General features: G+C 45.1%; 1 protein-coding gene across 2 annotated transcripts in view; it reads right to left on the reverse strand.

Annotated features, from left to right (window-relative positions):
- Positions 1-13533, reverse strand: part of LOC149440802 (acylphosphatase-2-like) — a 67529-nt gene extending 53996 nt beyond the window's left edge. Inside the window, exon 1 of one of the 2 annotated variants that reach the window (XM_089658023.1) lies at positions 13399-13533. In XM_089658023.1, the coding sequence (XP_089514149.1) occupies positions 13399-13422 (24 nt within the window). In that variant the 5' untranslated portion in view covers positions 13423-13533. The remainder of the gene's footprint in view (positions 1-13398) is intronic. The other variant, XM_089658021.1, reaches the window with a different exon arrangement.
- Positions 13534-14390: the final 857 nt, after the last annotated feature.

Raw genomic sequence — 14390 nt, forward strand, 5'->3', positions numbered from 1 at the left:
CTGAAACATTGTTGCCTGCGGTAACTGGCTGCAGGCTATCCACATGGCCTCCTTCATTAGTGGGATCTGTTCTGCCCACTTCTTTCACTTGACTTCCAGGCTCCTGGTTCAAAGAAACACAAGCCATAGGCACAGCAGGGATGGCTCCTCCAACCCTGTGACAGCCATGGCTTCCACTGGGATCACATCCTCACAGCTCCTCAATCCTGGAAGAGCTAGGACATTCTCTGATCCCGTACCTTGTAGTCCAACTGTAACGCTGTTACTTGCAGTAAATGGTGGCCGGTTATCCACTCAGCCTCTTCCATTTCTTCCAACAAGAAACACAGTAGGGGGTACATTTTCCACTTTTGCTGGTAGGCTAGATATCCTCAGGTTTGGGCAGGGCTGTGCATAATATCCCACTTGGTTGAAGATAACACATTTCCAGGTCTCCTTAAATGTAGGTCTTGCTCTTGTAGTTCTTGATGCAGATGGATGTAACAATGCATTACCCTGCTGGATTTGGACCCATCCTTTCTTTCTGGCATACTCACAACAGAATCCTCATGATGTGCTCCACACAAGCTGATAGAGACACTGAAAGGGTTCATTCATATGTGTGGGCAGGAGTGGTAAAAGTAGAAAGGTGAGCAGATTTACCATGTTCCTGATTGCCCACCCAAAAAATATGAGATGTAGCCGCTGAGGGCTGTACACATGCCATAGCCACAAAGATTTGGTTCATGGCCACAATGCTTTGGTTCACAGCCACAGCAACAAATTCAACCTTAAGTTTAATTCATCGGGTGGTACTGATGCAGTGGTTCAGCCTCTGTAGGACTAAAACAAGTGGTGAGGAGGCGACAATCCACCACTTATTAGTTTTCAGAAGGGCAGCAAGGACTGAGCCCAAAAAGTGTTAAGGAGGAATGTCAATTCACGTTAAACCCAAACAAGCAATTCTGAAGTACTGGAGAGGAATTTACTGGCTGTGAAGGGGCCGATAAAAGATTTGTATGTCCCTGCTAATGAAGGCATTTTAGGATACACTACTTGGCAGTGGATTAGTGCCACTAGGATTTGCACAATTGTGCTGCCCCATGTGCATTTGTTGTGACATCGAGGGCCTCTGTGTCAGCCTTAGTTTATTCTATGACCCAAGTAATAATTTTCTCATTCTCTGCAGAAGTCAGTTGGTAGGAGTGAAATCTGTGTGCACTCTTGCAAAAAAGCAAACAAAAAAACAACAGCACACTGGAACTTGTGGGATAGGTGCAGCATAGTGCAGCGGAAGTTAACACACAGAGGCCCGAAGTGTAGTAACCAGTGTACTGATGAACTTGCAAACAGCACAACAACCTGGTGGGGGAGCTCACCCGACTGAGAACTTACAGTCAATGTAGCGCAGTATCAATGGTAGTAGGCCCCAACTGGAGACAGCACTTGCCAGGGGGGTGGGATGCAGCCTGGTTGGCCCAGCCCAAAAGCTTGCGGAAGTGTGTCACCCAAGATGGCCACCAGAGTCACCTGGATGCAGCATAGCCAACCAGAATGCTGCTTTAGGAAACCAAAGAAACCCTAGAGAAATCAAGTTTCCCTTGACTTCCCCCCCCAGCTACAGTACCACTCTGGACGAGCGCCACCTACAGTGGAGAAAATAGACTGCACCTGCCTACACTCCTACATGCCCTTGGCATCAAGCATAACACAGAACAGTGTAAAACATTAATAATGCAAATATAAATCCAAGAAAACGTTAAACAACATAATCAGAATACTTTGCAGATATTTGTCCACAATTAGACCTAATTGGGCGGTGGACCCCATTGTCTCCTGTGGGGTCACAGCCAGTGTCCTCATCTTTTAATGGTCATAGCAGGTTGTGATGGAGGCGCCGATTGACAGGTGTGGAACCCTCCGATACCATGTCATACACTGTGGTCGAAGGGAAAGGGTACGGTCCCACTTGGGTTCAAGCTTGCTACCCCTTTAATACTTGGGATTCTTTACCAACACCTGGTCCAAGTGTTGTATGTGAGGATTTGAGGAAGATGTTAATGTCATCAAGGTAGACTAACACAGTCTCAGATGAAGTCTACCAGACATCTCTCCATTATTCGCTAGAATGTGCTGGGAGCATCAACCCAAAGGCATGCGGTTAAATTCTCATGGTTTTGCTCCTACACTGGTACTTGCCAGTAACCGCTCGCCAGGTAGAGCATCCAGAAAAACTTAGCTTGGCCCAGGGCCATAAGTGATTTTTCCACCATGGGTAGCAGGTAGACGTCTTGGTGGGACTTGCGATAGTTCACACAGAACCATAAGCTTTCATATTTCTTTTTTTTTGGGTTGCGGCTTTCCCGAATGACCCCATTCTGCAGCATGTTGTGGATCAGGTCCTTAATCTCTTGGCAGAGAGCTCAGGGAATGTTGAGGTATCACTCCCAGATGGGCAGAGTGTCCCCCATATGGATGAGGTGTTCTATTGTCTTGATGCAGTCGTAATCCTCAGGGCTGGTGGCAAATAAAAGCAGGTGCTTTTCCAGAAGCTGGTGTAGGAGCCACTGTTGGGGCAAGGGGTAGTCCTGGAATGGAATGTCCAATTGTTCCAGTAACAGTCTATATTGCTTCTCATCCAGAGAAGACATACCAGCCTGTAATGGAGTGCAAGCAGCTTTCATCACTGGCTGGACCAGGTATATTCAGTGCCCTGGTACAATGTAGATATTGGCAGTGCTGGTTAGGGAGTGGAATTGGGGAGGTTCCCAAGTTGATAATCTGGACTAGCACTTACCCTTCATTAACTTTTGATAACATACGTGCTGTCAGCCATTCTCCTGGGACCCCCGTGTCTTTGCATGGCTCCACCATTACCATTGCCCCCTGAAGCTTTTTGTGAGACCCGATGGGCAGGGAACAAACCACCTCCTGCAGGGGTGCTAAGAGCAGTTTTTGCTTGGGGAGAGTGCAGAGCACCCATTGGTTTGCCAGTCCTAGAGGTTGTCCCTCAGCCCCAAGAGCTCCTAGTTTAACAGTGGCCTTTGGTGCCTTTGGTTGCTTTTGGTTTCAGGCCTGCTACAGTTCCTGGCTGGGTGCACAAAGCGGCCACACCTCCAGCATTTCCAGTCTTCATCCAGGTCCCTCCTTAGCGGATTCTCACCTTTTGAGAGGTGCAGTAATTCTTGTTTGAAGGTGGACATCTCCTGCTTAATGGAGGTCAGGCTCTGGGTAAGCTCCCTGAGGGTGGTCTGCATGGCCAAAAGGGGAGATGGGGCCAGGGCTTCCTCTCTCAGTGGAAGGGGCTCCTGTCTCTTGGTCATCATTACCACTGTTCCTGCATCCTCTTGCTCCCATGCTACCACTTCCACTACAGTGTCATTGAAGGAAAGAGAGGGTAGCACTTTTATGTACTCCTGCAAGATTCCACCTTCTTGCTGCCTGAGAAAAACTGTGGACCCATTCTTGAGATTTGTGGTGTGCTGGTGACATTGTTTTGCTTTGATTATCTGTGGTTCCATCTAGTGGTTGCTGCAGCACCCATCTAATCTACAGTCACTCTTCAGGAAAACGTGCATTGGAAATAGTGGGTTGGAACTAATAGACCCTCCAGGCATGCCACAATCTGTTCCAGGCATCCTTGGGCAGCATCATCATCTTTCTGCGGGCATCATCCTCCAGGGAGTTGATGGCCAGCTCCACAATCAGTTGGGTGGGAACCTGGTATAGGCAGGTGGCATTCTGTAGTCTCTACTTTCACTCTGACAGGAAGATGTTGGACCAGTTGAACTTAGGTACCAAGGCCAAGTCCACTCTCCATGGTGCCATGTAGGTCCCTGTCCCTTCTTCCACACCCACTGTAAATAAGAGCATATCCTGCCGACTGCTGCCAAGTGTAGGATAGGTGAAGCATGGTGCAGCGACATTAAACACAGAGAGGCCGAGAGTGTAGTAAACAATGTATTGAAAAACTTGCAAACAGTACAACAACCCAGCAAGGAGATACAGCGCTTGCCAGGGTGGGGGGGGGGGGGGGGTTGGAATGTGTCCTGGCCGGTCTAGCACAAAAGATAGCTTGCTGAAGTGTGGATGTAGGCCCTGAGCTGTCCCTAGTCCTCCGGAACCTATCACTAGTGCTGTCTCTGACAGACTGATATGCTCCCCTACACTAACCACTTTGCCATTGTGTGCCAAAATCTGGGGGCAGGGACTTAAAAGAGACTGCATAACCCAAGATGGCCACCAGCGCCAACCTGAACGCTGCCCCAGGGAACTAAAGAGAAACCAAGTTCCCCTTGACTTTCCCTCCAACTGCAGTACCACTATGGACCATTGACACCTGCAGTGGAGAAAACAGACTGCACCTGCCTACAAACTGGCTACCAGTTTATGTAGCAGATTAGCCTAAATTTGTTTCAGTTTTTGATAATGTAGGTAAGAATTAAAATTCCTGTCTCCTATTTTTTTTACTGTGCCCCATTTGGGAGATTTCCCTTAACACATATCTAAACCCCCAAACGTTGGCTGCATTATTTTCTTTTTGAGGATACGAACATTTTAAATCAATACCCATTTTAAGTAAATACCATTGGAGTATTAGACCTTATGAGTAAGCACTGATAGTGCAAAAGGCGTCAAGGTTTCTGCATGATGTTGTCTGTTTTTTTGTTCTTTGAATCAATACACACTCACTGTAACTGGAAGATATCAACGTGATTTCTTGTGTTTGCTTGCAATGTTAATGCAAAGGCCAGGGAAGGTCTGAGGCATCAGCGAAATCGAATGTGCACAGAGCAGGATTAGCTAGATCTCCCTTACATCAGCAGAAATGTATCTGTACAGAAAAAAACTGTTGATGTGCCAGCCATGAAATGGAGATTATACAAGGCAGATACGTTTGAAGTCCAGGCTATATGACAAACCATCACTGCCTCCTCAGTGGTGAAAAAAGCAAAGTCTTCCACCGAGAGAAACCATCTGCAGGAATCTGTGGGATTACCAGGTGAATAAAGAAAAAAAAGTCTTTAAAAAGATACCTATGCAGCCACCACATCTAATGAATGATAATCTGCAATATATTTTAAATTTAGATAAGCTTTAACATCCTGGTGTGCAGATGCAAAAAGAAGTGGAAAGAAATCGTTATAAAAGGAGGGCAAATCTACTCTTAGACAAAAATGCTGAATCTCCCATTACTTTATGTCCCAGTAAAAATGGTCAACTGGACAAATAGAGAGTGAGGGCACAGATAGCAATAAAACCTTGACAGAGGTTCTAATTCTTTCTTATGTAGCCCTACCTTCGTGAGGACTGCTGCCAGAAATGGGCCCCCAAAGGTTCCCCTGACCTTGCAAGCTATCAGACACCTCTGACACCCTGGGTTCAGACATAGTGCACACAGGAAACAGTTGAACAGACACTTAAATGCAGTTTAGTTTTTACAAAAAATTATTCAGTCAATAAACAGTAAATAACAGTTAGGAGAATACCTCTTATGTGGCAAACACCTTGATGGAAATTCAAAACCCTGACCACAGGTGAACTTGGAAGGGATAAACACAATAATTCAAGCAGGGTTTCAAATATGGTTAGTAAGGGGGGCCTCTGATTTCAGGTAGGAAAGGGAAGAAGAAGACTTTATGTCAGCTTGCTCCCTCAGAATAATGATGCCACAGATCCTGAAAACAGCACACACTGTGTATTAAACATATCAACTATACTAGAAAAAAACAGTTTTAAATAGAGTCCCCCTTTAACATATGTACATAGATAAGCACTGTGTCCTGGGATTGAGGAGTATCAAGGAGAGTACTGGTAGAAAGGGTGTCCTGGGTCTTCAGCTAGCTCAATGAGGGCCCAAAGGATTGCTGTGCAATGGTGACCAGCAATAATAATTATTTTAAGTAGATTTCAAGTAAAGGCATCAAACTTGTAAGCAGGTGTAAGGTATAAAAGGTGTGTGCATGCAGTGTCCCTTAGTGAAGAGTGTACACAGTGTGGGCTTCTGCCCGCTCACCAATCCTGATGATATCGTGGCTGAAGGGTTCCAAGGGGCCCTGGAAGGCTCCAGCAGAATCTGCTACCGATGTAGGACGCTCAACCTAGCGCCTTGTGACACTGGGATTCCACTGGGGATGAGACGGTGATGATGCTCGCACCTTGGCTCAGTTACATCTGCCAACAGGAAACTGCAGACGGATGTTCTAGAGGATGTTGGATAGCTCACAGCCAAAGACTCCCACTCTGTCTGGACAGCACAGCCTGCTCAGCTCTCCGCAGCAGCTAGGTCCATGCTTTCAGCTTCAGCCTGTAGTCCTAAGAGGAAGAACATTCTCCCGGGTCCAGCTTATATATCCTCCCCCAGCATGCACCTCTCCTCCTCCAGCCAGCTGGATCCTGTAGTTTCCAGAAGCCCCGATTCTTGGCAAGTCCCTCTTATCTGGACTACATGCCCTACAATCCCTTGCGCTCTATCAGATCAGTGTCATTGAACACAATGTCACTATTACAACTGGACACTAGAGGGGGGGGCATTAGTTCAACACAGTCATTATTTTAGATGTCTGGCGGTGGTACAGATAAATTGACCAGTACTGGGCAACACTTATTCTACCCAATACTAAAAAAGTGGGACAGAACTGTGGAAGCTGTGTCAAAAAAAATGCAAGAAGTCTTCAAAGGACTAGTCAACAGTGTTGCCTGTGGCCTTCCCCATTAGCAAGCACCTTCCTAAGAAGGTTTCAACTTTGTGAAGAAAAAAGTAATGCAGCCACCATATTTAAAGATCGGTAAGAGGGAGGTCAAATTCGGGTCAGAGTTGAGAGGCTCTGCAAACCAGTTCCCTGATACCTCCCCATGCTCTATAATCTTGGAGAGGATTCTAGAAGCAGTGAGGAGGGGCTGGCCTGCACACCTGGAGGACCTTGGTCAATCCCCAAGCACGAGGTTTGGCATAGGGCTAGGGTAGCCTTCAAATGTGGTGGAGCCTGCTCAGCAGCAGGAGAGTTTGTGTAGAAGATGAAGTGAGAGGCTCGGGAGCAGGAGCCTGGGAGGGAGCCCAGATGGGAAGGGGCTCACCTACAGGCAGAGTAACTAAAAAAGAGGAAAGCTCAGGACCTCATATTTGGCCCCCAGAGCAGGGACCATCTGTGGAGCAGGGAAGGAGCGGCCCAGAAGAAGGCCTGAGAGCAGCTTCTATCAGCTCACAGAAAGAGGACTGAGTGAGTAGATCTACACCCCCTGAGCCAGAAAGGGGAATGAGCACTCTAGTGGGAAACTGGATTAGCGTGCCACTGTCTTACCCTTTAAAGTGACAGGCATTGGATCCGCTGCCCAGGGATTCACCCAGTACAGCTGGATAAAGGAGTATCTGGGCTCTGGGGTGGTACACCAGGGGATGGCTGGCTAGCTCTCCAGAAGATAATTGTTTTCTGCTGTAAATAGACTTGTACATATTTCCAGGGAGATTGCTATTTAATTTTGGCATTCCATACACCCCATACCACATCCAAGTTCAAATTCCCTAATAAAATCCAAAAAAAACAAGCCCAAGGTCTGATTACTGTCTCCTGGATGCAAGTATGCATGGAAAATATATATAACCATTTCATTTGCCACTTTATGCATTGACATACCTCCATAGACCCAGTCTCCAGGCAGTATGGTCACCTGCTGACCTGGCACCATGCACAGGCAGCTTAACTCTTCAATAAGAAACAGAAGATGAATCCAACACAATTTTGCTTCAGCTAATTGCAGTACAGAAGATGTTTTTCCAGTCTTTTGAAGTGTAAGAAGACAATGCCTTTCCTAAGCCCTGCCTCTGTGCATAACAAACACTGACTGAGGAACATGGAACTGACTGAACATGGAAGAAGTGTGGAGGGTATAGCTAGTGCTAAACTAACTAGCAATAAACAGAAGGGAAGGACAGAGAACATATCAAAATCACAAGTTGTAGAGGCCCAAAACCATCACTAAATGTCAGCAAAGTACAAAACAATAACAACATAATACAATTATATATATATATATATATATATATATATATATATATATATACATACAGTATATTAGGTTTACATATACTTTTATGCTGGTAATACACAAACCAATTGTCTTGCAATTTCAACCCTTTTCAAGCAGCTTTTGACAGCAACAACTAAATGAATTGATCAATCAATTAATCAATTCAATCAGTCAATCTAGTAGGATCTCTGTCATGTTCATTCAAAAAGTACTGTTAACAGATCTTGATAATTAGGCAGCTAGCATTTTCAGAAGTTGGCAAGCCATTCAAATTTTGTGTGGAAAATAATGAAAAATGTCAGAGAGGGAGAGGTGAGTATAGCTTTAACAGAGAAGTATACTTTTTTTTGTTTTCTTTTTTGTTTTTATAGAATTCACACTTACCTAGGTGGATGCAGTATCTGTCCCCCACCTGCTCCAAGACTGAGAACTGAGCAATCAAAGACCGCTGATTGTTCCGTTCTCAGTGCTCCGTAAGCAGAGGAGAGCTGGTGACTGTCACCGCTGTCTGCTCTGCTCCCCAGGGCTGAATTTATATCTCTGGAGCCTATGGGACAAGAATTCTGAAGCACCCCCCCCCCCCCCCCACACACACACACACACAAAAAACCCCAGCACTAATCAACATGCTCACCCCTAAGCCTAAATTCCTCCTGCAAGTTAAAATTCTCCCCAAACAAAAATGCAAAAATTTCCCACAATTCTCACAGTCCAAATCCCCCTCCCAGCACATATCTTTGCCCCCCCCAATCCCATCTTCCAGCTCAAATCCCCCCAATTCCCCACAAATCAATCCTCACACATTCTCTTTCCTTCCAAATCCTCACTCCTACCATAAACCCTCCCCCCAAATCCCTAATCTTAGTGTAAACCCTCCCCCCAAATTCTCACTCCTAGGGTAAATCTCCCCCCAACTACCCCCTCCTAGTGTAAGTTTTCCCCCAAAATCTCCCCTCCTAGTACAAATCCTCTCCCCCAAATTCGAACTGCTAGCACAAATCCTTTCCCCCAAATTTTCTCTCCTAGCTTAAATCCTCCCCCGAAATAATCACTCCTAGCTTAATCTCTTCCCCCAAATTCCAACTGCTAGTACACATCCTCTCCCCCAAATTCTCCCTCCTTGTACAAATCCCCTCAAATCCATCCTCTTAGCACAACTCCCTTCTAATTACCCTTACTGCCCCCCTCACCCCCAATTCTCCCCTTCTAGAACAAATCTTCTCCAATTTTGCCCCCTAACACATCTACCCCCCACCCCATTCCCCATTCCTCCTTCTAGCACAACCTCCCCTTCCCCCCCATTACCCTTCCCAGCACAAACAGCCCCCCCTTCAGTCCCCATGAACACTAATCAACACACAAAAATACAAAAATCCCCCAATTCCCCACAAATCACCCCTCCTAGCATACATTCTCTTTCCTTCCAAATCCCCCCTCCTTGCATAAATTCTCCTCCTAAATCCCCCCTCCTCGCACATATCCTCTCCCACGAATCACTACTCCTAGGACAAATCCTCTCCCCCAAATTTTCCCTCCTAGCACAAATCCTCCTCCCAAATTCCCACTCCTAGCACAAATCCTCTCCCCCAAATACTCCCTCCTAGCTTAAATCCTCCTCCCAAAACCCCATTCCTAGTGTAAACCCTCCCCCCAAATCCCAACTCCTAGTGTAACTCCCCCCCAACAATCACCACTCATAGTGTAAACCCTCTCCCCAACTTCCCACTCCTAATGTAAATCCTCCCCCCAAATACCCCCTCCTAGTGTAAGTTCTCACCCCGGATCACCCCACCTAGTACAAATCCTCTCCTCCAAATCGAAACTGCTAACACATATCCTCTCCCCCAAATACCCCCTCCTAGCTTAAATCCTCCCCCCAAACCCTCACTTTTAGCGTAAACCTTTCCCGCAAATTTCCACTCCCAGCGTAAACCCTCCCCCCAAATCCACATTCCTGGTACAAATCCTCTCTTCCAAAGTCCCACTCCTAGTACAAATCCTCTCCCCCAAATTCCCCCTCCTAGCACAAAGCCCCTCAAATCTATCCTCTTTGCTCAACTCCCTCCAAATTACCCTTCCTGCTCCCCCCCAATTCTCCCCTTCTAGCACAAACCTCCCCCAATTCTGACCCCTAACACATATGTCTTCCCCCCCCCCCATTCCCTATTCCTCCTTCTAGCACAAATTCCCCCCCCATTACCCTTCCCTTCCAAGCACAAACAGCCCCCCCCTTCATCCCCCATCAACATTGTACCCATGCCCACCAGTCTGTACAGGAGAAGTGTTAATGAGGAGAGAACTTGCCTGGGATAAAAGCGCTCCTTCATACAGCAGATTACACAGGTTCCTTATAGATTGGATGGTACACGGCTTGATTACCATCACCTGCCTCCTCCAAAGACTCCTCATCGCAAATGTGGGTAGGGGGCGGCTAATTAAACCGTGTATTTTCCAATCTGGGAGGATCCTGTGTAATCCGCTGTGTGGAGAAGCACTCCACTGATAGGAGCAGGGAGAGCACAGAGAGCCTGCACCTCCACCCAACTCTCTTCTTGCTGACAATTTTCCTGTCCGGACTTGCAGTGGTCATTGTTACAATGTTCATGGGGGGGGTGCCGGCCTGGTGGGGCACAACTGAAATCTGGGGAGGGGTGCAGCCCACCACAGCAGCACTCCCCTAGATCTGGTCATGTACAGACAGGCACCCCTCTAGGAAGAGTGCCTGTAGGCACATGCTTAATGAAAAGTCTGGCCCTGCTGCTCCCCCCCCACCGCCACCATGCTCACTGAAGCACTGGGCTGTAGCTCCTGGGTGGATCCTGACCATATGATCTGGATCATTCTCCAGCCTGGGCCGGCTTTGTGATGTCAGCCGACAGCAGGCTGATGTCAGCTGAAAATGGGCCACAGGAGTGCAGAATGAATCGGCCTCCTGTGATACACAGGAGAAGTACACCAGATGAGCTTTGGCTATACTTTTCATTTAAATTCTTACGTAAAGCATGTACACTTTATATTTAAGAAACAGTTGCGAGCATGCTCTGTGTAGTTAGTTCCTTCTTCATGTTCAGTCTCCAGTTTTATTCTCCACAAGTACTATATCCTGCTGTAGCTATATACACCATAATTTTTGGACCTATCTGATGTTCATCTGTGTGATCTTAAAGAATAAGTTCACCTTTTTTAGACAAAAATAATAAATGCACATTTTTTTGCAGGTAAAAAATGTGCATTTATTGTTTTTGTCTACAGGAGCCTGGAAAGCATTACACCAGCGATCAGTAGATCACTGATGACATGCAGGTCTCCTGCAGACTTGTCAGAATATCTGCTTGCCCGTACGGGATGTACAAGCAAGCATTTATTCTGACAGGAAGCTTCGATGAACTACCACAGTGCTCCACAGCGCCGTGGTAGTTCATTGAAAACTACAAGCCCACAGCCACCAAGGCTTTCGGGATTTGCAGTTCATTCACTCACGGAAGTCCGTGAATGAATGATGCGGCCGTGTTTTCAAATTTGACAGATAGTATGGGGAGACTTCTCCCACTACTATCTATCAGAGGGAGAGAGGGCAGCGGCTCTGGGAACATGTTACATGTTCCACCCTAAAAACATATGGAACATGTTCCCAAAGGTGAATTTATCCTTTACCGTGTTTTGGATTAAAACTTTTCTATGATCTGCTGGATGTCATTTGGATCATGTCACTGTCTGCTAATCCTACTGAGGCTGTGAGTAATACATCTCATTTACTGGATTAGTTAGATATCCCACTTGCAGTGCTTAGATTTGAGAGGCAGAACAGTAGGAGATCTTATGTTGCTAGGCAATGAACAATTGACAGAGGTTCTAACTCTTCCCTACTCAATTCAAAACTAAAGAAGATAGGTATTTTAAAATAGTATTACATTGTTTTTTATTAATATCAGCCCCCTCTACAGCAGACTAGAGAGGAAGACATAGAACTGGAAGCCAGTAAAGCCTCAAATACTTAATGTAAAAGCAAGCTTGTTGATAAAAAATGAAAAAAAATTACAGCTGAAGAGTAACCTGTTGTGTAGATAAAGTGTAAATTTTATTTTGTAATAAATAAAACTGTGAATAAGCAACATATAGAAATTGGGAGACACCTATTTAATTTTAAGGGCAAATTCCAGAAAGTTATGTTTTCATTACTAGTATTTTATGTTTTTTAATTAATACAGTGGGGCTGATTTTCTAAGGGCAAGTTCACACCACATGCAGTCCAGTGCATTTTTTTCTGCATCAATAACGCATGGAAAATAGTTTATATGGTTTACAATGGCATAGTTCACACCAGTGTGGTCTGTTCCAGGACTTTCTAGTTCTAGAAAAAAAAGTAGAACATGCTGCATTTTTCCTGCACTGGACTGTACTGGGACACGGTAAAACACATGAAAAACACATCCCAGTACATTAAAAAAAAGAAAAATAGTATTCAAAATGTGCATTCAGAAGTGTATCCAGAATGGATTTTGAGTGCGTTTTTGTGATCTGAACTGGCCCTAAAACTGGATAGTGCAAAATCTCGTGCAACTGTGCATGGTAGCCAATCAGCTTCTAACATCAGCTTGTTCAATTAAGCTTTGGCAGCTGATTGGCTACCATGCACAGCTGCACCAGATTTTGCACTCTCCAGTTTTAGTAAATCAACCCCAGTATGTCTCTTATTGCACACACTCAGGAAAAGTATAGTTGTACTGAGTAATCATTTCTCAAACGTGTCCCGACTTTGAATAAGCCCAGGGGCGGACTGACCATTTGGAAACTCGGGCGCAGCCCGAGGTCAGTAGGGGGCCCCATGAGATGCCCCCGGTACCTTTTTCATAGGCTTTTTTGAGTTTGGGCAAGGACAAAGGGGCCCCATGATCACCTATTGCCCGGGGGGGTCAGTAGGGGGCCCCATGAGATGCCCTCTGGTACCTTTTTCATAGGCTTTTTTGAGTTTGGGCAAGGACACAGGGGCCCCATGATCCCCTATTGCCCAGGGGCCCCATGTGTTGTCAGTCCGCCCCTGGATAAGCCTATTACTTTATACTGACTAATGCAAATCGGTTCCGAAATAAAGTATCTGTTTTGCTGGAGTCAAAATAGATAAAGTAAATAACATTTGTTGCCTTTGCATATATATTATGCATACAACTATACAAATTATACATTGAAAGCTGATTATCAACTTTATTTAATATGTTGATTAAAATTAAAGGTAAAATTATGTATGCTCTACACATTTTATCTGCTTATTTTTTATGTTTCAAACTGGATAAAAATTCTAATAAAAAGGACATATAATAAGAGGCAAAAGTAGAGCAAATTCTGCAGCTCAGCAAAGGATAAACAAAAGTTATTAAATGAAATCTTTCTTACCCTGTACATCTCCATAAATTTCATAATCTACAGACCACAATCCTGAAGCCATGTTGTAGATGTTGGTATTAAGAATTAACTGATTGGACTGCTAAGTCAGCAGCCAAATGCTTGACTGTTACTAAAAACAGTACAGTAGAGTAGTAACAGGCATACACAAATAGCACACGCCATAATGCCAGCTACTACCATTAAACAGCAGGTGTTTCAACAGAACCTGAATACCTGCTATAAAAAGCTGAGTACTGTTCACAAGTATACATAATCATTACAGATGCTTGCTTACGTTCAATATATTGGTTGTGTAATACTTGTTTTTTCAGCTTTCAACTCTGCCTTTAACCATTTAATGTCAAGGAGTAATCAAAACCTTCAAGGTCAAACCAAATTTGGAAGGTTGGTATGCAGCAGGTTATTGAATATGTTTAACTGCTTTGCACACCAAAATAATTTTTTTTTAGCACACATGAGGTCTTCATTTAGGGCCCATTCGCGCCAGGTTGGTCTGCTATGGTGCCTTAACTCACAAGTGTTAACCTGTGTTATCTCATATGTTATTGTGTGCATTTGAATGGGTTTCCAATGCATCACAGGGGACCAGAAATCAGACCAGCACCAAGTTTGGGTAGTGTGCTACAGCATTGCAGTGCACTGCTACACAGGTGCGTTGGAGAGGTGCATTGGTGTCATTCATAATTCCAAAGGCAATTATCACTGCACTAATTCACACCTCACTGGAGGGCTGCGTTTTTCTGCATAAGAAAATCACATCTATCCACAAGAGCACACAGAAAATGCTGATTTTCTGTGTGCAATTCCTCACAGCTGTCAGCTGCATGGTGGAGCAGTGCAGAAAAATCCAACACGGCTGCATTTTTTCCACACAGTTCTGCAGTTTTCTGTGTGACCCTGCGTTTCTATGCATTGTCAATCAGCTCAGCTGAGCAAATGTGCATAACAATACATGGAATGTGAAAACAATTTGTAAAAAT

The sequence above is a fragment of the Staurois parvus genome, unplaced genomic scaffold, assembly GCF_062004578.1.
Source record: "Staurois parvus isolate SC_StPar_1 unplaced genomic scaffold, SC_StPar_1.0 ptg001051l, whole genome shotgun sequence".
NCBI classification, from domain to species: Eukaryota; Metazoa; Chordata; class Amphibia; order Anura; family Ranidae; genus Staurois; species Staurois parvus.